This window comes from Salvelinus fontinalis, chromosome 7 (assembly GCF_029448725.1).
Source record: "Salvelinus fontinalis isolate EN_2023a chromosome 7, ASM2944872v1, whole genome shotgun sequence".
Taxonomy (NCBI): Eukaryota; Metazoa; Chordata; class Actinopteri; order Salmoniformes; family Salmonidae; genus Salvelinus; species Salvelinus fontinalis.
The window spans coordinates 64,452,230-64,475,916 of NC_074671.1; the positions used below are offsets into that span (position 1 = coordinate 64,452,230).

The 23,687-nt window shown below is 42.0% G+C and overlaps 2 protein-coding genes and 1 pseudogene across 2 annotated transcripts in view; all 3 read left to right on the forward strand.

Annotated features, from left to right (window-relative positions):
* LOC129860156 (zinc finger protein OZF-like) overlaps positions 1-23,687 on the forward strand; it is a 170,601-nt gene that overhangs the window by 120,658 nt on the left and 26,256 nt on the right. The window lies entirely within an intron of this gene.
* LOC129860189 (zinc finger protein 501-like) overlaps positions 1-23,687 on the forward strand; it is a 167,967-nt pseudogene that overhangs the window by 118,024 nt on the left and 26,256 nt on the right.
* On the forward strand, positions 7,175-22,193 carry LOC129860158 (oocyte zinc finger protein XlCOF6-like). The gene is made up of 2 exons (XM_055930515.1): positions 7,175-7,419; positions 19,311-22,193. Exons 1-2 carry the CDS (start codon positions 7,317-7,319, stop codon positions 20,864-20,866), a joined length of 1,659 nt encoding a protein of 552 aa, XP_055786490.1. The 5' UTR covers positions 7,175-7,316; the 3' UTR covers positions 20,867-22,193.

The following is a 23,687-nucleotide window of genomic DNA, read 5'->3' on the forward strand; positions in this document are numbered from 1 at the left end:
ATCTGTTGACTGCACAATATGGCGGATATCTTTTTGGCGGGTTTGGGCTCTGAGCACCGTACTCAGATTATTGCATGGTTTGCTTTTTCCGTAAAGCTTTTTGAAATCAGACACAGCGGTTGCATTAAGGAGAAGTGTATCTAAAGTTCCATGCATAACACTTGTATTTTCATCAACATTTATAATGACTATTTCTGTAAATTGATGTGGCTCTGCAAAATCACTGGATGTTTTTGGAACTACTGAACATAAAGCGCCAATGTATACTGAGATTTTTTTATATAAATATGAACTTTATCAAACAAAACATACATGTATTGTGTAACATGAAGTGTATATGAGTGTCATCTGATGAAGATCATCAAAAGTTAGTGATTCATTTTATCTCTATTTGTGCTTTTTGTGACTACTCTCTTTGGCTGGAAAAATGGCTGTGTTTTTCTGTGACTTGGCTCTGACCTAACATAATCGTTTGTGGTGCTTCGCTGTAAAGCCTATTTGAAATCGGACACTGTGGTGGGATTAACAAGAAGTGTATCTTTAAAATGGTGTGAAATACTTGTATGTCTGAGGAATGTTAATTATGAGATTTCTGTTGTTTGAATTTGGCGCCCTGCACTTTCACTGGCTGTTGTCATATCGATCCCGTTACCGGGATCTCAGCCATAAGAACTTTTACGTAACCATCTGTCTTATGTAACCATAATAACATAGCATATCACACTATTTTGAGAGTCCCGGATTTATATTTACTATGTTACATCTAGTCTATGAGACGAGGCTGCACCTTGACCTACATTATAAACACGCAGGTCAAGAGGTGTTTTTTCCCTTCAGCATCTGCATGTGGCATAAGCTCACCCACCTCACAGCATGAATCTAAAATAGTTAACTTTGGCTGTGAATGATGGGAAAAATCAGACTCTAAGGCAATTACTTGAATAATCCAATAGATGTATTGTTTACAAACTAAATTAGAGTCTTTGTTTTGTTTACAAACAATTAGGGGCGTCCTCTGATATCGGGTGTTTCATGAAATCAAGTTTACACCAATTGATACTCCCCATTGGTCCGTGGCCGTTTCTTTTGCGTTGGGGACAACATTTTTTGACAAATGTAGCATTGTAGCTAAGCCTAACCTTAACCCTTTTCCTAACCTTAATCTCAGTCTCCTAACCGCCACGTTAGTTATCCAAACTTGCATGGTTAACAAATCCCTAACCCTCACCCTTTTCCTAACCTTAACCTCAGTCACCTAACCTGCCATGCTAATTATCCTAACCTGCCACTTTAATGATCCTAACCTGCCACTTTAATTATCCTAACCTGTTATGTATGCTATGTGCCTAGTTAAATAAATCGTTTTTTAAACAAATGGTCTCCATCAGTTTCATAACACCGGAACTTGTATAATTTTTATTATATCAGGGAACATCCACATCAATTAACTGTACAGTAGTTCTCCTACTGGGAGGCGCGGGAAATAGTTGAAAGAGTGATTGGTGCTGAGGAAGCTATGGCAGTGGATGCCCCGCAACCTGTTGAGATTCATAATGTCGTTTACCAGTTGAAGGATACCGATTGTAAAGATGAATTGTATGTGCGGATGAAAGGTTTTTGGGAGTTCAGGAATTAACATTGGAAGCATTGCGGGCAGTGGTGGAAAAGTAGCCAATTGTCATATTTGAGTAAATGTAAAGATACTTGAGTCCTTTCCTATCAAGGTAAAAGTGAAAGCTACCCAGTAAAATACTACTTGCGTAAAAGTCTAAAAGTATTTAGTTTAACATATACATAATTATCAAAAGTACATGTAATTACTAAAATATACTTAAGTATCAAAAGTAAAAGTACAAATCATTTCAAATTCTTTATATTAAGCAAATCAGACAGCACGATTTTATTGTAGTTTAAATGTAAGGGGCACAGTCCAACACTCAGACATAGCGTACGTTCCTAAATTCGCTCTGGCTATATACACTCCGATTTCAGAGCACTCTCGTGTGAGTGCCAGAGGGCAGAATAATTGATGACAAACGAACGCTCAACACCCCTTGAAAACGGCCGGTGTCAGTAAACGTCGATAAAAAAAGCGTAAATAAATTGTTGCCTGTAGCACAGTTAAAGTCACCAATGCTCTGGATAACATGAACACAACCTAACCAGCTCAGCTAAGGCGAGTGAAATGGTCAGAGTTCGCTCATTTGTACTGGAAGTAGCTAGCAAGCTAGTCAGAACGCTTGAATCAACCCTACTCCTCCGCCAGTGTGGCTCTGAACGCTCCGAGAGCGATACGAACTGACAATCTGACAACGCTCTGAATTTACGAACGCCCAAGCGCACTCTGGCACTCCAGATTGAATTTAAGATCACACCCATAATTTACAAACCAAGCATTTGTGTTTAGTGAGTCCGACAGATCTCTTTACACCACTGATTGCAGGGAATACTGACTGAAGATGTTCCTCCCTACGAGGCCTATGAGACTGTGTAGGGATGTGATTTGAATAGTACAGTGACTGAAGGAGTGGGATGTTTTTATTTATCTATTTATGTATTTTTTTTTATGTCGTTGTTTCCGAAATGGACATGTCTTTATTTCTACAGTTTACTAACCGTACAGTTGGTGGCGGCAGACACGTTATATGTGTGTAAATGTCAGTATACCAGAGAAGAAGATGACGCTGTTGCATTGTCGTAGTGGGGAACAGGAAGTTCCGGGTAGAAAACGACAGAATTGTGTTATGTCGATAGTGGTTGTGTCCGTTTCAAATGTATAATTGTAGGTATGTAATAGCATGTTTAAACTTCCTAATGTCGAAAGAATATATAATATGCTAGGTAACAAATCCGTCAAGTATTATCACGTTTGGTAAAGGTTTTAATTGTATGCGTTATTTTGGAGTCAAACCGAGTGAGTGAAGAACGTGATTAAAAACGATTTTACAAGTCACTTAGCTAGACTTTGGGTTTGTCTGAGTGTATGTACATAATTTCGTCAAAGTCATTTCGTAAAGATTCCACTTATTTGAGTTCTTGGTTTTGTGTAAAATGTTGTTTATGAGCTGGTATATAGCCTCATCCGAACCGTCCTGATCTCGCGAGTTTACATACACTGTTTCGTTAATGTAAGCTTACGAGATCAGGATGGTTCGGACGAGGCTAGTCAAATGGCGGCTTCAACGGTTTCGGTCGTCTTTCTAGGAGTTTGCTCGCGGTGAAATGGCGACATGAGGCTGTGTAATGGAGTGTCAAAATAGAGGGAAGCTAACTAAAGTTTTCCTTCACCATTTGGAGAGAGAGGCCAACTGCATGGAATGGCGTCGATTACTGTGGATGAATCGGAGCACGTATCAAACTCATTCCATGGAGGACCAAGTGTCTGCGGGTTTTCGCTCCACCCTTGTACTTGATTAATGAATTAATGTCACTAATTAGTAAGGAACTCCCCTCATCTGATTGTCTAGGTTTTAATTGAAAGGAAAAAAAACAAGGCCCGCGGAGACTCGGTCCTCAATGGAGTGAGTTTGACACCCCAGAAACAATGGAAATGGAGAGAGTTTGAGAAGCAACAGCTGTGCTGGAATGCGATCAATGTGGGGGACAGTTGTGATGATATGGAGCGGGAGGATGAGGGCCTAGAATGTGAATGGTCTGTAGTGGAAGAACAGAGATAATGATACTGGAAGCAGTGGCGCATGTAGTATAGAAACTAAAGAGGCCCAAGTTAGGGAGCTAGAGTAATAATGTGTCACAGTGGAAAGTTGGGATGGTGTTTGAGGAGACCACAGGGCCTCATTTACACCTTATCTGATTAACCAAGGCCATAAAAGAGAGGTGAAGTTAAACTGGGCCTCATCAGTGTAAATGAGAACTTGTTCTCAACTAGCCTACCTGGTTAAATAAAGGTGAAATAAAACATTTAAAATGGTAGATTGTTAATATCTTGTGCTAGTCAGGTTCAGCAAGGGAAGATTCTTCAATTGGAAAATCATAATGGGACGAAGCTCAGAAGCCATGCTAAATTGAAGGGAGTAATCTGAGGTCCCAATATCTATGTCCATGGATGATCTTGTTAAAGAACATGTGAAGGGAGACAGAGTGGTTGAAGCCTAAACGTTGATCAGTAGGAAAGAGGGTTAAAGAAGTGAAAGCTTATCAGTGCTGTTGAGGTTTGAGACGGTTTTATCTGGAAAAGTACAGAATAGGATTCCTTAGCTTCAATGTCAGAGATTTTGACCCAGCCTCATCAATCAACCAATCAAATGTATTTATAAAGCCCTTCTTACATCAGCTGATGTCACAAAGTGCTTTACAGAAACCCAGCCTAAAACCCCAAACAGCAAGGTGTAGAAGCACAGTGGCTAGGAAAATCTCTCTAGAAAGGCCAGAACCTAGGAAGAAACCTTGAGAGGAACCAGGCTATGAGGGGTGGCCAGACCTCTTCTGGCTGGAGATTATAACAGAACATGGCCAAGATGTTCAAATGTTCATAGAACACAAGCAGTGTCAAATAATAATAATCACAGTGGTTGTCGAGGGTGCTACAGGTCAGCACCTCAGGAGTAAATGTCAGTTGGCTTTTCATAGCCGATCATTGAGAGTATCTCTACCGCTCCTGCTGTCTCTAGAGAGTTGAAAACAGCACGTCTGGTGAACAGGTCAGGCTTCCATAGCCGCAGGCAGAACAGTTGAAACTGGAGCAGCAACGGAGAATCATCACAGTGTTTTTAAATGCCAAAGAATGGGACATGTAGCTGTTGAGTGAAAAGATGTGCCAAGTGGCTGGTCCTGTAGTAAGAGGACCTACTGTCAGACTGATGGAGCTTCCATGGCTGGTCCCGTAGTAAGAGGACCTACTGTCAGAACTGGTCTTTCTACATTTTACATTTACATTTAAGTCATTTAGCAGACGCTCTTATCCAGAGCGACTTACAAATTGGTGCATTCACCTTATGACATCCAGTGGAACAGCCACTTTACAATAGTGCATCTAAATCTTTTAAGGGGGGGGGGGGGGTGAGAAGGATTACTTTATCCTATCCTAGGTATTCCTTAAAGAGGTGGGGTTTCAGGTGTCTCCGGAAGGTGGTGATTGACTCCGCTGTCCTGGCGTCGTGAGGGAGTTTGTTCCACCATTGGGGGGCCAGAGCAGCGAACAGTTTTGACTGGGCTGAGCGGGAACTGTACTTCCTCAGTGGTAGGGAGGCGAGCAGGCCAGAGGTGGATGAACGCAGTGCCCTTGTTTGGGTGTAGGGCCTGATCAGAGCCTGGAGGTACTGAGGTGCCGTTCCCCTCACAGCTCCGTAGGCAAGCACCATGGTCTTGTAGCGGATGCGAGCTTCAACTGGAAGCCAGTGGAGAGAGCGGAGGAGCGGGGTGACGTGGGAGAACTTGGGAAGGTTGAACACCAGACGGGCTGCGGCGTTCTGGATGAGTTGTAGGGGTTTAATGGCACAGGCAGGGAGCCCAGCCAACAGCGAGTTGCAGTAATCCAGATGGGAGATGACAAGTGCCTGGATTAGGACCTGCGCCGCTTCCTGTGTGAGGCAGGGTCGTACTCTGCGGATGTTGTAGAGCATGAACCTACAGGAACGGGCCACCGCCTTGATGTTAGTTGAGAACGACAGGGTGTTGTCCAGGATCACGCCAAGGTTCTTAGCGCTCTGGGAGGAGGACACAATGGAGTTGTCAACCGTGATGGCGAGATCATGGAACGGGCAGTCCTTCCCCGGGAGGAAGAGCAGCTCCGTCTTGCCGAGGTTCAGCTTGAGGTGGTGATCCGTCATCCACACTGATATGTCTGCCAGACATGCAGAGATGCGATTCGCCACCTGGTCATCAGAAGGGGGAAAGGAGAAGATTAGTTGTGTGTCGTCTGCATAGCAATGATAGGAGAGACCATGTGAGGTTATGACAGAGCCAAGTGACTTGGTGTATAGCGAGAATAGGAGAGGGCCTAGAACAGAGCCCTGGGGGACACCAGTGGTGAGAGCACGTGGTGAGGAGACAGATTCTCGCCACGCCACCTGGTAGGAGCGACCTGTCAGGTAGGACGCAATCCAAGCGTGGGCCGCGCCGGAGATGCCCAACTCGGAGAGGGTGGAGAGGTCTACTAGTCCTGACATGGTTTTGAGGGCTTTTCAGAAATCTTGCTCCCATAAATGCTCTGTGACAAAGGATACTTTAATATTGAATAATATGTACTTCATAGCTTTCATTGGTAAGGTTATCAACAACTTGGATTGTGTAAAGCAGAAATACCAGGTTGAAAGTTATCTTGTAAACTGCAGCAGAGTTGTTGGGGGTAACAGATGTTACTGTCGGTATGGTTTTTGATAAGCTGGATAACCTGGGGGTGGATTGTCTCAGCATGATATAGACCCCAATGTATTCAAACACAGAAAGGGATCTATTGATCAAGTTTATTGGGGGTGTGGGAGGGTTTTTGGGGAAGGGGAGGGTGTGGTAGAAGTTAATAGGGATTTCTTGGTTTATTTTCTTAGTACAGAATTAGACAGACATGGACCTTAAACATTTGTTTGCGGACCGCCATGATACCATAGGAGGTCTGCATCAACGGACTTCAGTGCAGGTAGTGCCTCATCAGAGAGAGAACATTTCAGTTGCTCTACAGTTTTGAAGCTGAATGTAATGATTATCAGTCCTTTACATGTGTACTAATATTCAGACACATTCAGTTGTTTCTATATTTATCTGTAATTCAGGGTTTTCACACGGGGCTTAAAGTAAATAAATATTAGTTCCTGAAAAAGTCCTTGAATTTGACTTGCCACTGTACGACCCCTGATAATTCTTACTATGTTGTGAACAGGAAATATAATTGTTTTTTGTGAGTGAAATAATACAGTGAAGACGAGGTTATTCAGGATAATAGTACATAAATCATACTGCAATCTTGTAATAAATGTTTTTTTAGTCATTTATGCATTTATGTGAATTTAGGAAATCTACTATAGATTAAGTGCACTTATGTTGTGCAATTTAAAATGTGTACTTTGTGTCTAATGTGAATGAATGTTTTGTCAAGGATTAGCTACCTGATCTACTGAAATGAGATAATTGATCAAGAAAAAATATTTTTACAGAATAAAGTGCCAGAACTGTCAAGAAAATAACTTTTATGTCCGTTTGTCTTTATTACTACAGGCCGACTCAGATTAAGTCTGAGGCCAGTAACATCAACAGTGAGCACAAACCCAGCCTGCCTCTCTCCTTCCACACTGAGTAGAAACCTACAGTCACTGGGTCCTGATTGTGACAGTGGAGCCCAGTTTGCACCGCAGGATCCAGAGATGGCATCAGTGAAGCTGGAGGACTGCAGTCAAACACTAGAGCTGAATGTCAACATTAAAGATGAAGAAGAGCAGGAGAAGATTAGGACAACTGTTAGTCATGGTAAGAGCAGGTTCTATCTATAAGTTATCTTCATAAATTAGACCTCCATAAGTTATGACCAGTCTATTGCTAGGTTGAATTCTGTAATTCTGACATCACACATCCCTGAACAGCTCAAGACTTCACAGCGAGGCAAAACATTTAAAAACTTGTAACGCCTGCCTTTGCCCACACATTGTCTGAAGATCACCAAGTTAGGCATACCTCATTTCAACATAGGCCATGGCATCATCACTGTCAATATTGAATTATAAATCTTCGCGTTTTACCAGTGAAATGACCAAGCTGCGTCTGCATGCCAATCGTTTGATCTCAATCAATTTCATGGGAATATGCATTTAAATTGTCTTGAATTACTGTTTGGTTAGCAAATTAGAGCAGATGGTGTTAAATTATATAGACTTCCTGTATTTTGTTTTAATCAAAGCACATTCTGCCTAATGGCGTGCGCCGTTGAGTTTGAGACGATTCAGCAAACCATTCTAAAATCTCGTAAGAAATTAGGTGTTGTTTTTGTTGTAACAGTAATGTTACAACAAAAACCACATAACCATAATATTTGGTTATGTGGACTACTAATTATTCAGTAGGTGATCGTCCAAGACATTGATCTAACTTTACTAAACAAAACACCATTGTGGCGGCTCATCGCTCTTGCAGCACTACACCCCTGCAGTCTGCTGCACCGAACTAGTGATTGATGCTCACCTAGCCTACTCTTTTGTCTCGCGCAACATTTGGTGATGCAGAAATTAGAAAACATGTTTTGCTGTTTTTATGAAAATCTGGGAATATTTGGCCAAGGAAACATTTCTGGTTGGTCTCAAGGAATGTCACACAGGGAGACTTTTTAAAACAGGATTGAGTGAAGTAGCAGCTAATGCTCATGGAGAGCCTCACAATTATTATTATTAACCTTTATTTAACTAGGCAAGTCAGTTAAGAACAAATTATTATTTACAATGACGGCCTACACCGGCCAAACCCGGACGACACTTGGCCAATTGTGCGCCGCCCTATGGGACTCCCAATCACGGCCGGTTGTGATACAGCCTGGAATCTAACCAGGGTGTCTGTAGTGACGCCTCTAGCACTGAGATGCAGTGCCTTAGACCGCTGCGCCACTCGGGAGCTCATAAGTTTGATGAAATTCCATCATCTTTCAGTCTAATAGGGCTATTTACTTCCTTTTGAAGCTCTTCACCAGCTTCTTGTATGTTTATTGTACATAGATATAAACACAACATGCAACAACTTCAAAGATTTTACTGAGTTACAGTTCATATAAGGGGCGGCAGGTAGCCTGGTGGTTAGAGCGTTGGGCCAGTAACCGAAAGGTTGCTAGATCGAATCCCTGAGCTGACAAGGTAAAAATCTGTCGTTCTGCCCCTGAACAATGCAGTTAACCCACTGTTACCCGGAAGGCTGTCATTGTTAGTAAGAATTGTTCTTAACTGACTTGCCTAGTTAAATAAAGGTTCAATGTAATTTCTAATATATATATATATATATAATAAGGACATCAGTCAATTGAAATGAATTAGGCCCTAACCTGTAGATTTCACATGACTGGGCAGGGGTGCAGCCATGGGTGGGCCTTGGAAGGCATAGGCCCACCCACTTGGCAGCCAGACACACCTCAGGTCCTGGGCTGACGTTATCACACGTGGTCTACGATTGTGAGGCCGGTTGGACGTACTGCCAAATTGTCTAATACGACGTTGGAGGCAGCTTATGGTAGAGGAATTAACATTCAATTCTCTGGAAACAACTCTGGTCGACATTCCTGCAGTCAGCATGCCAATTGCACGCTCCCTCAAAACTTGAGAAATCTGTGGTGTTGTGTAACAAAACTGTACATTTTAAAGTGTCCTTTTATAGTCCCCAGCACAAGGTGCGACTGTGTAATGATTATGCCGTTTAATCAGCTTCTTGATATGCCACACCTGTCAGGTGGATGGATTATCTTGGCGAAGGAGAAGTGCTCACTAACAGTGATGTAAACATATTTGTGCACACATTTGAGAGAAATAAGCTTTTTGTGTGTGTAGGAAGATTTCCAAGATTTTTTTATTTCAGCTCATGAAACATGGGACCAACACGTTTATATTTTTTTCAGTGTAGTTATGCATTACTGTCCTCTCCATGTTCGACTGGAATTTAGCCTGAAAGGGATTTGAGAAATATGATATAGGCCTGCATCTCGTTTTGCGCTGCACAGAATATCAGATCTCAACAACGATTGGAGAAGTGTTGAACATAACCAGTAGACTACCACATCCTGATGATTTATATCTGATACATATATATTTAATATTTTATATATCAAGTTGTAGAAACATCTCAAGGATGATCAATGGAAACAGGATGCACCTGAGCTCAATTCAAATGATAAACTTGGATTAGCTAACACAACGTGCCATTGGATCACAGGAGTGATGATTGCTGATAATGGGCCTCTGTACGCCTATGTAGATATTCCATAAAATATCTGCCGTTTCCAGCTACAATAGTAATTTACAACAATAACAATGTCCACACTGTATTTCAGATCAATTTGATGTTATTTTAATGGACAATCAATGTGCTTTTCTTTCAAAACAAGGATATTTCTAAGTGACCCCAAACTTTTGAACAGTAGTGTATATTTAATATTTTTTATATCAAGTTGTAGAAACATCTCAAGGATGATCAATGGAAACAGGATGCATCTGAACTCAATTTTGAGTCTGTCTTGTTTTTCTGTTTTTTAAGTTTTTATAAATTTGCAAAAATGTCTAAACCTGTTTTCGCTTTGTCATTATGGGGTATTGTGTGTAGATTGCTGAGGATATTTTTTTATTTAATTTTAGAATAATTCTGTAACATAACAAAATGTGGAAAAAGCCCTTCCCATTTTTCCCATTTTGGTACGTTACAGCCTTTTCCTAAATTGATTACATGTTTTTCCTCATCAATCTACGCACAATACCCCATAATGACCAAGCCAAAACAGGTTTTTAGAAATTCTTGCAAATGTAAAAAATATACACTGCTCAAAAAAATAAAGGGAACACTTAAACAACACAATGTAACTCCAAGTCAATCACACTTCTGTGAAATCAAACTGTCCACTTAGGAAGCAACACTGATTGACAATAAATTTCACATGCTGTTGTGCAAATGGAATAGACAACAGATGGAAATTATAGGCAATCAGCAAGACACCCCCAATAAAGGAGTGGTTCTGCAGGTGGTGACCACAGACCACTTCTCAGTTCCTGTGCTTCCTGGCTGATGTTTTGGTCACTTTTGAATGCTGGCGGGGCTTTCACTCTAGTGGTAGCATGAGACGGAGTCTACAACCCACACAAATGGCTCAGGTAGTGCAGCTCATCCAGGATGGCACATCAATGCGAGCTGTGGCAAGAAGGTTTGCTGTGTCTGTCAGCGTAGTGTCCAGAGCATGGAGGCGCTACCAGGAGACAGGCCAGTACATCAGGAGACGTGGAGGAGGCCGTAGGAGGGCAACAACCCAGCAGCAGGACCGCTACCTCCGCCTTTGTGCAAGGAGGAGCACTGCCAGAGCCCTGCAAAATGACCTCCAGCAGGCCACAAATGTGCATGTGTCTGCTCAAACGGTCAGAAACAGACTCAATGAGGGTGGTATGAGGGCCCGACGTCCACAGGTGGGGGTTGTGCTTACAGCCCAACACCGTGCAGGAAGTTTGGCATTTGCCAGAGAACACCAAGATTGGCAAATTTGCCACTGGCGCCCTGTGCTCTTCACAGATGAAAGCAGGTTCACACTGAGCACATGTGACAGTCTGGAGACGTCGTGGAGAACGTTCTGCTGCTTGCAACATCCTCCAGCATGACCGGTTTGGCGGTGGGTCAGTCATGGTGTGGGGTGGCATTTCTTTGGGGGGCCGCACAGCCCGACATGGGCTCGCCAGAGGTAGCCTGACTGCCATTAGGTACCGAGATGAGATCCTCAGACCCCTTGTGAGACCATATGCTGGTGCGGTTGGCCCTGGGTTCCTCCTAATGCAAGACAATTCTAGACCTCATGTGGCTGGAGTGTCAGCAGTTCCTGCAAAAGGACGGCATTGATGCTATGGACTGGCCCGCCCGTTCCCCAGACCTGAATCCAATTGAGCACATCTGGGACATGTCTCGCTCCATCCACCAACGCCACGTTGCACCACAGACTGTCCAGGAGTTGGCGGATGCTTTAGTCCAGGTCTGGGAGGAGATCCCTCAGGAGACCATCCGCCACCTCATCAGGAGCATGCCCAGGTGTTGTAGGGAGGTCATACAGGCACGTGGAGGCCACACACACTACTGAGCCTCATTTTGACGTGTTTTAAGGACATTACATCAAAGTTGGATCAGCCTGTAGTGTGGTTTTCCACTTTAATTTTGAGTGTGACTCCAAATCCAGACCTCCATGGGTTGATAAATTTGATTTCCATTGATAATTTTTGTGTGATTTTGTTGTCAGCACATTCAACTATGTAAAGAAAAAAGTATTTAATAAGAATATTTCATTCATTCAGATCTAGGATGTGTTATTTTAGTGTTCCCTTTATTTTTTTGAGCAGTGTGTATACTAATTGCTTATTTAGGTAAGTTTTCAGACCTTTTTCTATGAGATGATCCTTGAGATGTTTCTACAACTTGATTGGAGTCCACCTGTGGTAAATTCAATTGATTGGACATGATTTGGACAGGCACACACCTGTCTATGTAAGGTCCCACAGTTGACAGTGCATGTCAGAGTAAAAACCAAGTCGTGAGGTCGAAGGATTTGTCCATAGAGCTCCGTGACAGGATTGTGTCGGCACAGATCTGGGGACCGGTACCAAAACATTTCTGCAGCATTAAAGGTCCCCAAGAACACAGAGGCCTCCATCATTCTTCAATGGAAGAAGATTGGAACCACCAAGACTCTTCCTAGAGCTGGCCGCCCAGCCAAACTGAGCAATCGGGGGAGAAGGGCCACTCTGATTCCTCTATGGAGATGAGAGAATCTTCCAGAAGGACAACCATCTCTGCAGGACTCCACTAATCATGCCTTTATTGCCCAGACGGAAGCCACTCCTTAGTAAAAGGCACATGACAGTTCGCTTGGAGTTTGCCAAAAGGCACCTAAAGGACTCTGACCATGAGAAACAAGATTCTCTGGTCTGATGAAACCAAGATTGAACTCTTTGGCCTGAATGCCAAGCGTCATGTCTGGAGCAAACCTGGCACCACCCCTACGGTGAAGCATGGTGGCAGCAGCAGCATGCTGTGGGGATGTTTTTCAGCGGCAGGAACTGGGTGACTAGTCAGGATCAAGAGACAGATGAATGTAGCAAAGTATAGAGAGATCCTTGATGAAAAGCTACTTGAGAGCGCTCGGGACCTCAGACTGGGGTGAAGGTTCACCTTCCAACAGGACAATAACCCTAAGCACACAGCCAAGACAACGTAGGAGTGGCTTCGATACAAGTCTCTGAATGTCATTGAGTGGCCCAGCCAGAGCCCGGACTTGAACCCGATCAAACATCTCTGGAGAGACCTGAAAATAGCTTTGCAGAGATGCTCCCCATCCAACCTGGCAGAGCTTGAGAGGATCTGCAGAGAAGAATGGGAGAAACGCCCCAAATACAAGTGTGCCAAGCTTGTAGCTTCATACCCAAGAAGACTCAAGGCTGTAATCGCTGCCAGAAGTGCTTCAACTAACTATTGTGTAAAGTGTCTGAATACTTACGTAAATGTAATATTTCAGTTATTTCTAAAAACCTGTTTTTGCCCTTGTCATTATGGGGTATTGTGATGTCATTATGGAGTATTGTTTGTAGATTGATGAGAAGAAGAAAAAACAATTTAATCAGTTTTAGAATAAGGCTGTAATGTAACAAAATGTGGAAAAAGTCAAGGGGTCTGAATACGTTTGAATGCATTGTAGATGTTATTTCATGCTGCTAAGACTTGTATGGATGACACCAGTATTGCCAGCATTTGTTTTATTCACTGGGTTATCTGGAGTGCTCAGAGTGTAGACTAAGGAAGTGAAGTAGACAAACTGCCAGTGTTTTTAAGTTATATGAAATGAGTCTGTATAGTTACTAACTCTTGTGATAGTGAGTGGAGGATGATATAGCTCATAATTTTCACGTCTTTTGCCTCTTTTTAGTTTTTGACTCCTACCCAGTTTTAGAATAGTTTTTTCCCCCATTCCCATACAGCCTATTGAAATGAATACATACACTACTGTTGAAAAATCTAGGGTCACTTAGAAATGTCCTTGTTTTTGAAAGAAAAGTAAAAAATAAAAAATGGAAAAAAAATCTCCATTAAAATAACATCAAATTGATCATTAATACAGTGTAGACATTGTTAATGTTGTAAATTACTATTGTAGCTGGAAACGGGTGATTTTCTTTTATTGGAATATCTACATAGGTGTACAGAAGCCCATTATCAGCAACCATCACTCCTGTGATCCAATGGCATGTTGTGTTAGCTACTCCAAGGTTATCATTTTAAAAGGCTAATTGATCATTAGAAAACCCTTTTGCAATTATGTTAGCACAGCTGAAAACTGTGGTTCTGATTAAAGAAGCAATAAAACTGTCCTTCTTTTATTTATTTAACTAGGCAAGTCAGTTAAGAACAAATTCTTATTTTCAATGATGGCCTAGGAACAGGGGCAGAACGACAGATTTGTACCTTGTCAGCTTGGGGATTCGAACTTGCAACCTTTCGGTTATGAGCCCAATGCTCTAACCACTAGACTAGTTGAGTATCTGGGTCATTTGTCGGTTCGATTACAGGCTCAAAATGGCCAGAAACAAAGACCTTTCTTCTGAAACTCGTCAGTCTATTCTTGTTCTGAGAAATAAAGGCTATTCCATGTGAGAAATTGCCAAGAAACGTAAGATCTCGTACAACGCTGTGTACTACTCCCTTCACAGAACAGCGCAAACTGGCTTTAACCAGAATAGAAAGAGGAGTGGGAGGCCCCGGTGCACAACTGGGCAAGAGGACAAGTACATTAGTGTCTAGTTTGAGAAACAGACGTCTCACAAGTCCTCAACTGGCAGCTTCATTAAATAGTACACGCAAAACAACAGTCTCAACGTCAACTGTGAAGATGCGACTCTGGGATGCTAGCCTTCTAGACACTATTCTGGTTAGAGCCAGTTTGCGCTGTTCTGTGAAGGGAGTAGTACACAGCGTTGTACGAGATCTTCAGCCGTTTCCAGCTACAATAGTCATTTACAACATTAACAATGTCTACACTGTATTTCTGATCAATTTGACATTATTTGAATGGACAAAAAATTTGCTTTTCTTTCAAGACCAAGGACATTTGTAAGTGACCCCAATCTTTTGAATTTATTCATTAATTTCACCACTAATGGTAGTGTATTTATTAAAAATTTTATTACCTTTATTTAACTTCCTTAGCATACTGGTTATTGTCCGGAATTTCGGATGACTGACGTGCCCAAAGTAAACTGCCTGTAAACTGCCCAAAAGCTAGGATATGCATATACTTGATAGCATTGGATAGAAAATACTCTGAAGTTTCTAAAAGCTGTTAAAATGATGTCTGTGAGTATAACAGAACTGATATGGCAGGCGAAAACCTGAGGAAAATCCAACCCAGAATTTTTTTGTTTGTTGAGGTCACAGGTTTTTCAGTGCTTGCCTATTGGATAAACAAATAGACAGGACCCAGATTGCAGTTCCTATGGCTTCCACTAGATGTCAACAGTCTTTAGAATGGGTTTCAGGTATTTGTAGTTTTTCCAAGGTGTCCCCCATTTAGAAAAGTAGTCATGTTGCGCGCATCAACGAGAGTGCGCTCTTCGTTATTTATCTTCGCTATTGAACACACTATTCTCCGTCTTAAATATTATTGTTTATTTAGATATTAGAATACCTGAGGATTAATTAGAAACATCGTTTGACTTGTTTGGGCGAACTTTACCGGTAACTTTTTGGATTGGTTTGTGTGCATGTTGAACGAGTGAATTACTGAATCAAGCGCGCCATCTAAACTGACATTTTTGGGATATAATGAAGGACTTTATCGAACAAAACGACCATTCATTGTGTAGCTGGGACCCTTGGGATTGCAATCAGAGGAAGATCTTCAAAGGTAGGTGATTTGTTTAATTGCTGTCTGTGATATTGTGACGCCTGTGCTGGTTTAAAAAGTATTTTGACGTGGGGCACTGTCCTCAGATAATCGCATGGTATGCTTTCTCCGTAAAGCATTTTTGAAATCTGACAACGCAGTTGGATTAACAAGAAGCATTTAAATGATGTAAGACACTTGTATTTTCATGAATGTTTAATATTACGATTTTTGTATTTTGAATTTCGCGCTCTGCAATTTCACCGGATGTTGTCGTAGGTGTCCCGCTAGCGTTTGGACATGCGCCCAAACAGGTTAACTAGGCAAGTCAGTTAAGAACAAATTCTTATTTTCAATGACGGCCTAGGAACAGTGGGTTAACTGCCTTGTTTAGGGGCAGAACGACATATTTTTACCTTGTCAGCTCGGGGATTCGATCTTGCAACCTTTCGGTTGCTCTAACCACTAGGCTACCTGTCACCCGGTATGGCCAGAAGAGGACTGGTCACCACTCTGAGTCTGGTTTCTTCCTAGGTTCCTGCTTTCTAGGGAGTTTCTTTCGGCCACTGTGCTTCTACATCTGCATTGCTTGCTCTTTGGGGATTTTAGGCTGGGTATCTGTTAACTTCATTAGGGTAGGGGGCAGCATTTGGAATTTTGGATGAAAAGCGTTCCCAAATTAAACTGCCTGCTACTCAGGCCCATAAGCTAGGATATGCATATAATTAGTAGATGTGGATAGAAAACACTCTAAAGTTTCCAAAACTGTTAAAATAATGTCTGAGTATAACAGAACTGATATGGCAGGTGAAAACCTGAGGAAAATCCAACCAGGAAGTACTATTATTTTTAAAGGCTGGTTTTCCATTGAAAGCCTATCCACCATAGAAAGACTTAGGACCCAGTTCACGATCTCTATGGCTTCCTCAACATGTGACCAGTCTTTAGGCTTTGTTTCAGGCGTTTACTCAGAAAAATTAGGGAGATACACCGCTTCAATGAGAGGACAGTGGAAATTTCCATCCATGAACCAAGCACATGATCGGGAGCGCGCATTTCTTGTTTACCTTTTTCCATTGACGAAGCTTTTGTCCGGTTGAAATATTATTGATTATTGATGACAAAAGCAACCTGAGGATTGATTTTAAACATCGTTTGACATGTTTCTACTATCTTTTATTGTACTTTTGGTTTTGAGAGCGTGCATTGTGCCTTTAGATTTCTGAACAAAACGGAGGTATTTGGACATAAAGATGAACTTTATCGAACAAAACGAACATTTGATGTCTAGCATGGAGACCTGGGAGTGCCACCAGATGAAGATCATCAAAGGTAAGTGATTAATTTTAATGCTATTTCTGACTTTTGTGACACTCTCCTTGGTTGGAAAATGGCTGTATGGGTTTCTGTGTCTAGTCGCTGACCTAACGTAATCGCAAAGTGTGCTTTCGCCGTAAAGCCTTTTTGAAATCTGACACAGCGGTTGCATTAAGGAGAAGTTTATCGGTATTCGTATGTTTAACACTTGTATCTTTTATCAATGTTTATGATGAGTATTTCTGTTATTTGATGTGGCTCTCTGCACTTTCACCAAATGTTTGTTTGAGACAATGCATTTCTGAACACAACACACCAATTTCAAATGAGGTTTTTGGACATAAAGATTAACTTTATCGAACGAAACAAACATTTATTGTGTAACATGAAGTCCTGTGAGTGCCATCTGATGAAGATCATCAAAGGTTAGTGATTAATTTAATCGGTATTTCTGACTTTTATGAGACCTCTCCTTGGCTGGAAAATTGCTGTATGGTTTTCTGTGACTAGGTGCTGACCTAACATAATCGTTTAGTGTGCTTTCGCCGTAAAGCCTATTTGAAATCGGACACTGTGGCTGGATTTACAAGAAGTTTATATTTAAAATGGTGTAAAATTCTTGTATGTTTGAGGAATTTTAATTATGGGATTTCCGTTGTTTTGAATTTGGCGCCCTGCAATTTCACTGGCTGTTGTCGAGGTGGGATGCTAGCATCCCACTTGTACCAGACAGGTTAAGCACTTTGTGACAACTACTGATGTAAAAAGGGCTTCATAAAATACATTTGATTAACATGTACAGTGGGGAGAACAAGTATTTGATACACTGCCGATTTTGCAGGTTTTCCTACTTACAAAGCATGTAGAGGTCTGTAATTTTTTATCATAGGTACACTTCAACTGTGAGAGACGGAATGTAAAACAAAAATCCAGAAAATCACATTGTATGATTTTTAAATAATTCATTTGCATTTTATTGCATGACATAAGTATTTGATCACCTACCAACCAGTAAGAATTCCGGCTCTCACAGACCTGTTAGTTTTTCTTTAAGAAGCCCTCCTGTTCTCCACTCATTACCTGTATTAACTGCACCTGTTTGAACTCGTTACCTGTATAAAAGACACCTGTCCACACACTCAATCAAACAGACTCCAACCTCTCCACAATGGCCAAGACCAGAGAGCTGTGTAAGGACATCAGGGATAAAATTGTAGACCTGCACAAGGCTGGGATGGGCTACAGGACAATAGGCAAGCAGCTTGGTGAGAAGGCAACAACTGTTGGCGCAATTATTAGAAAATAGAAGAAAATAGAAGAAGTTCAAGATGATGGTCAATCACCCTCGGTCTGGGGCTCCATGCAAGATCTCACTTCGTGGGGCATCAATGATCATGAGGAAGGTGAGGGATCAGCCCAGAACTACACGGCAGGACCTGGTCAATGACCTGAAGAGAGCTGGGACCACAGTCTCAAAGAAAACCATTAGTAACACACTACGCCGTCATGGATTAAAATCCTGCAGCGCACACAAGGTCCCCCTGCTCAAGCAGGCGCATGTCCAGGCCTGTCTGAAGTTTGCCAATGACCATCTGGATGATCCAGAGGAGGAATGGGAGAAGGTCATGTGGTCTGATGATTCAAAAATAGAGCTTTTTGGTCTAAACTCCACTCGCCGTGTTTGGAGGAAGAAGAAGGATGAGTACAACCCCAAGAACACCATCCCAACCGTGAAGCATGGAGGTGGAAACATCATTCTTTGGGGATGCTTTTCTGCAAAGGGGACAGGACGACTGCACCGTATTGAGGGGAGGATGGATGGGGCCATGTATTGCGAGATCTTAGCCAACAACCTCCTTCCCTCAGTAAGAGCATTGATGATGGGTCGTGGCTGGGTCTTCCAGCATGACAACGACCCGAAACACACAGCCAGGGCAACTAAGGAGTGGCTCCGTAAGAAGTATCTCAAGGTCCTGGAGTGGCCTAGCCAGTCTCCAGACCTGAACCCAATAGAAAATCTTTGGAGGGAGCTGAAAGTCCGTATTGCCCAGCGACAGCCCCGAAACCTGAAGGATCTGGAGAAGGTCTGTATGGAGGAGTGGGCCAAAATCCCTGCTGCAGTGTGTGCAAACCTGGTCAAGAACTACAGGAAACGTATGATCTCTGTAATTGCAAACAAAGGATTCTGTACCAAATATTAAGTTCTGCTTTTCTGATGTATCAAATACTTATGTCATGCAATAAAATGCTAATTAATTACTTAAAAATCATACAATGTGATTTTCGGGATTTTTGTTTTAGATTCCGTCTCTCACAGTTGAAGTGTACCTATGATAAAAATTACAGACCTCTACATGCTTTGTAAGTAGGAAAATCTGCAAAATCAGCAGTGTATCAAATACTTGTTCTCCCCACTGTATATCACACCAACTGACTGGTTCTTCTTATGTTCACACAGGATACCATGTTGAGACATTCTCTACATCCAGAGAGCAACAGCAGGAAGATCAGAGAGCTAAGAGGTCTCATCACTGCCCACACTGTGAAGAGATTTTCCCATTTCTATCAAAGCTAAAAATACACCTAAAAATACACACAGGAGAGAGGCCTTACTCCTGCTCTGACTGTGGAAAATGCTTCAAAACATCAACTGAGCTAAAAGTTCATCAGAGAACACACACAGGAGAGAAGCCTTATTACTGCTCTGACTGTGGAAAATGTTTTAAAACATACTCTCAGCTAAAGGTTCATCAGAGAACACACACAGGAGAGAAGCCTTTCTTCTGCTCTGACTGTGGAATTAGTTTCTCTCAACTTTCCAACTTAAAATCACATGAACGTATACATACAGGGGAGAAGCCATACTCCTGCTCTGACTGTGGGAAATGTTTTAAAACATTATATGAGCTAAAAGTTCATCAGAGAACACACACAGGAGAGAAGCCTTTCTTCTGCTCTGACTGTGGGGCGAGTTTCTCTCATCTGGGCACCTTAAAAACACACCAACTTATACACACCGGAGAGAAGGCTTACGTCTGCTCTGACTGTGGAAAACGCTTCAAAACATCAACTGAGCTAAAAGTTCATCAGAAGACTCACACAGGAGAGAAGCCTTACGTCTGCTCTGACTGTGGAAAATGCTTCAAAACATCAACTGAGCTAAAAGTTCATCAGAGAACACACACAGGAGAGAAGCCGTATTACTGCTCTGACTGTGGAACTAGTTTCTCAAAATTTTCCCACTTAAAAACACATGAACGTATACATACAGGAGACAAGCCTTTCTTCTGCTCTGACTGTGGGGCGAGTTTCTCTCGTCTGGGAACCTTAAAAACACACCAACTTATACACACAGGAGCGAAGCCTTATTCCTGCTCTGACTGTGGAAAATGTTTTAAAAAATCAAATGAACTAAAAGTTCATCAGAGAACACACACAGGAGAGAAGCCTTTCTTCTGCGCTGACTGTGGAACTTGTTTCTCTCAACTTTCCCACTTAAAGTCACATGAACGTATACATACAGGGGAGAAGCCATTCTCCTGCTCTGACTGTGGAAAATGCTTCACAACATCAACTCATCTAAAAGTTCATCAGAGAACACACACAGGAGAGAAGCCTTATTACTGCTCTGACTGTGGAAAAAAATTTAAAACATCAAATGAGCTGAAAATTCATCAGAGGACTCACACAGGAGAGAAGCCTTTCTTCTGCTCTGACTGTGGGGCAAGTTTCTCTCATCTGGGCACCTTAAAAACACACCAACTTATACACACCGGAGAGAAGCCTTACGTCTGCTCTGACTGTGGAAAACGTTTTAAAACATCAACTCAGCTAAAAGTTCATCAGATGACTCACACAGGAGAGAAGCCTTACGTCTGCTCTGACTGTGGAAAATGCTTCAAAACATCCACTGAGCTAAAAGTTCATCAGAGAACACACACAGGAGAGAAGCCGTATTACTGCTCTGACTGTGGAACTAGTTTCTCAAAATTTTCCCACTTAAAAACACATTAACGTATACATACAGGAGAGAAGCCATACTCCTGCTCTGACTGTGGGGCGAGTTTCTCTCGTCTGGGCACCTTAAAAACACACCAACGTATACACACAGGAGAGAAGCCTTACGTCTGCTCTGACTGTGGAAAACGTTTTAAAACATCAACTCAGCTAAAAGTTCATCAGAGAACACACACAGGAGAGAAGCCTTTCTTATGCCCTGACTGTGGAACTAGTTTCTCTCAACTTTTCAACTTAAAATCACATGAACGTATACATACAGGGAAGAAGCCATACTCCTGCTTTGACCTTGGAAAATGTTTTAAAACATCAAATGAGCTAAAAGTTCACCAGAGAACACATACAGGAGAAAAGCCCTTCCTCCTGTTCTGACTGTGGGTGAGTTTCTCTCGACTGGATACCTTAAAAAGACCAACATATACATGAAGGAGAGAAGCCATACTCCTCCTCTGCCTGTGTAAAATGCTTCAAAACAGCAACTGAGCTAAAAGTTGATCAGAGAACACGCGCATGAGAGAAGCCTGCTTACGTCTTCTCTGACTTTTGGGTGAGTTTCTCTCACCATAGCAACTTAACACACCAATGTATACACACAGGGGAGAAGCCTTACTCCTGCTCTGTGGAGGGGTGCGCATGTAAGTCAAACATCTAGCCAAAGGCTGCGTGTTTGAATCTCATCAAGGAGGACTTTAGCATTTTAGCTAATTAGCAACTTTGCAACTTCTTACTACTTTTTAGCTATGTTAGCATGTTAGCTTAGCATGCAACTACTTAGCATGTTAGCTAACCTTTCCCCTAAACCCATTTAACTCTACCTTAAACCCCTCACCCCTAACCTAGCTAACGTTAGCAACAACAAATTGGAATTCGTAACATATCATACATATTACAAGTTCGTAACATATTGTATGAATAGCAATGCGTAAAATAACATACGAATTGTAATTCATAACATACGATACGTCCTACAAGTCGTATTATACTGAACAACAATCTAAACGCAACAATTTCAAAGATGTACAGTTTGTATAAGGAAATCAGTCAATTGTAATAAATGAGGCCCTAATCTATGGATTTCACATGACTGGGCAGGGGCTCAGGCATGGGTGGGACTTGGGAGGGCATAAGCCCACTTGGGAGCCAGGCCCAGCCAATCAGCATGAGTTTTTCCCCACAAAAGGTCTTTATTACAGACAGAAATACTACTCAGCCCCCTCCCAGACAATCCTGCAGGTGAAGAGGTCCTGGGCTGTCGTGGTTACATGTGATCTGCAGTTGTGAGGCCGGTTGGATGTACTGGCAAATTCTCTAAAAGGACGTTAGAGGTGACTTATGGTAAAGATATAAATATTGAGTTCTCTGGCAACAGCTCTGGTGGACATTCCTGCAGTCATCATGACAATTGCACATTCCCTGAACTTGAGACAACTGTGACATTGTGTTGTGTGGCCTTTTATTGTCCCCCAGCACAAGGTGCACCTGTGTAATGATCATCCTGTTTTATCAGCATCTTGATATGCCACACCTGTCAGGTGGATGGATTATCTTGACAAAGGCTGAAATGCTTACTAACAGGGATATAAACAAAGTTGTGCACAACATTTGAGAGACATTAGCTTTTTCTGCACATGGAACATTGCTGGAATTTTTTATTTCAGTTCATGAAACCAACACTTTACATGTTTAGTTTATATTTTAGTTCAGTTTATATTGGTAGGCCAATGTAATGTAACCTACTAAATGAGTGGCACGGATGTTTTTGTAATATATAATACGTTTTGCTCTGAGACCAGGTTGTCCCTCTGCAGTATTCTGTGGGAATGAGTTAGTAGACACTTTTTTTTATTGAGCCTTTACTTAACTAGGCAAGTCAGTTAAGAACAAATTCTTACTTACAATGCTGGCTTAAGAACAGTGGGTTAACTGCCTTGTTCAGAGGCAGAACGACAGATTTTTACCTTACCAGCTCAGGGATTCGATCTAGCAACATTTTGGTTACTGGCCAAACGCTCTAACCACTAGGCTACCTTCCGCCCCTAACATGTATCAGATAGAGATGGTGTGATGATCACTTTTCACCATTAGTTTGGGGGGATTATTTTACAACTTTATTTAATGATACACAGTTTATGAAATGAATCCATGTGTTTATTAATTGTCTTTAAAACTAGATGAGTTATTTTACTGATCATGAATGTGTTTGGATAACTGCATTGAAGCAAATTTGATTGATCTGCCAATGAAAAATAAAGTACATGAATATGTACTGGTCAACCTTTTCTTCTCTTTAGTATTCAGTTCTTCATATTAGATCTGACAGTATGAATGGTTGTTATGGTTGTATTCAGTTCTTCATATTAGATCTGACAGTATGAATGGTTCTTATGGGCTGAGTGCCTGGAGTATTTTTGTATGACTACAGTCAGGAGTTCTCTCTGACCCTGTGATGTCACCAGTACATTCATCTTAAGATAGCCAGGTGAGACAACCACATATCACAGTAAATACATTTCTCCTCAATTAGTCAGTGTCACATTATTATTATTATTTTGGGGGGATACTCTTTAAAGATGTAGGGTTTCGGGCAGATGGGCAGGGACTCTGCTGTCCTACCATCAGAGGGAAGCTGGTGCCACCATTGGGGTGCCAGGACAGAGAAGTGCTTAGACTGGACTGAGAGGGAGCTTGACCTCCTGTAGCAGTGGGACGGCCATGAGACCAGAGGTGGCAGAACTGAGTGCTCGGGTTGGGATACAGGGTTTGAGCATCGCCTGAAGGTAGAGATGGGGCTGTTCCTCTTGCTGCACCGTAAGTAAAC

Coding starts and splice junctions, on each gene's coding strand:
- LOC129860158 (XM_055930515.1), top strand. CDS start 7,317: ATGGCATCAGTGAAGCTGGAGGACTGCAGTCAAACACTAGAGCTGAAT. Junction 7,420..19,310: donor TAGGACAACTGTTAGTCATG/GTAAGAGCAGGT, acceptor ATGTTCACACAG/GATACCATGTTGAGACATTC.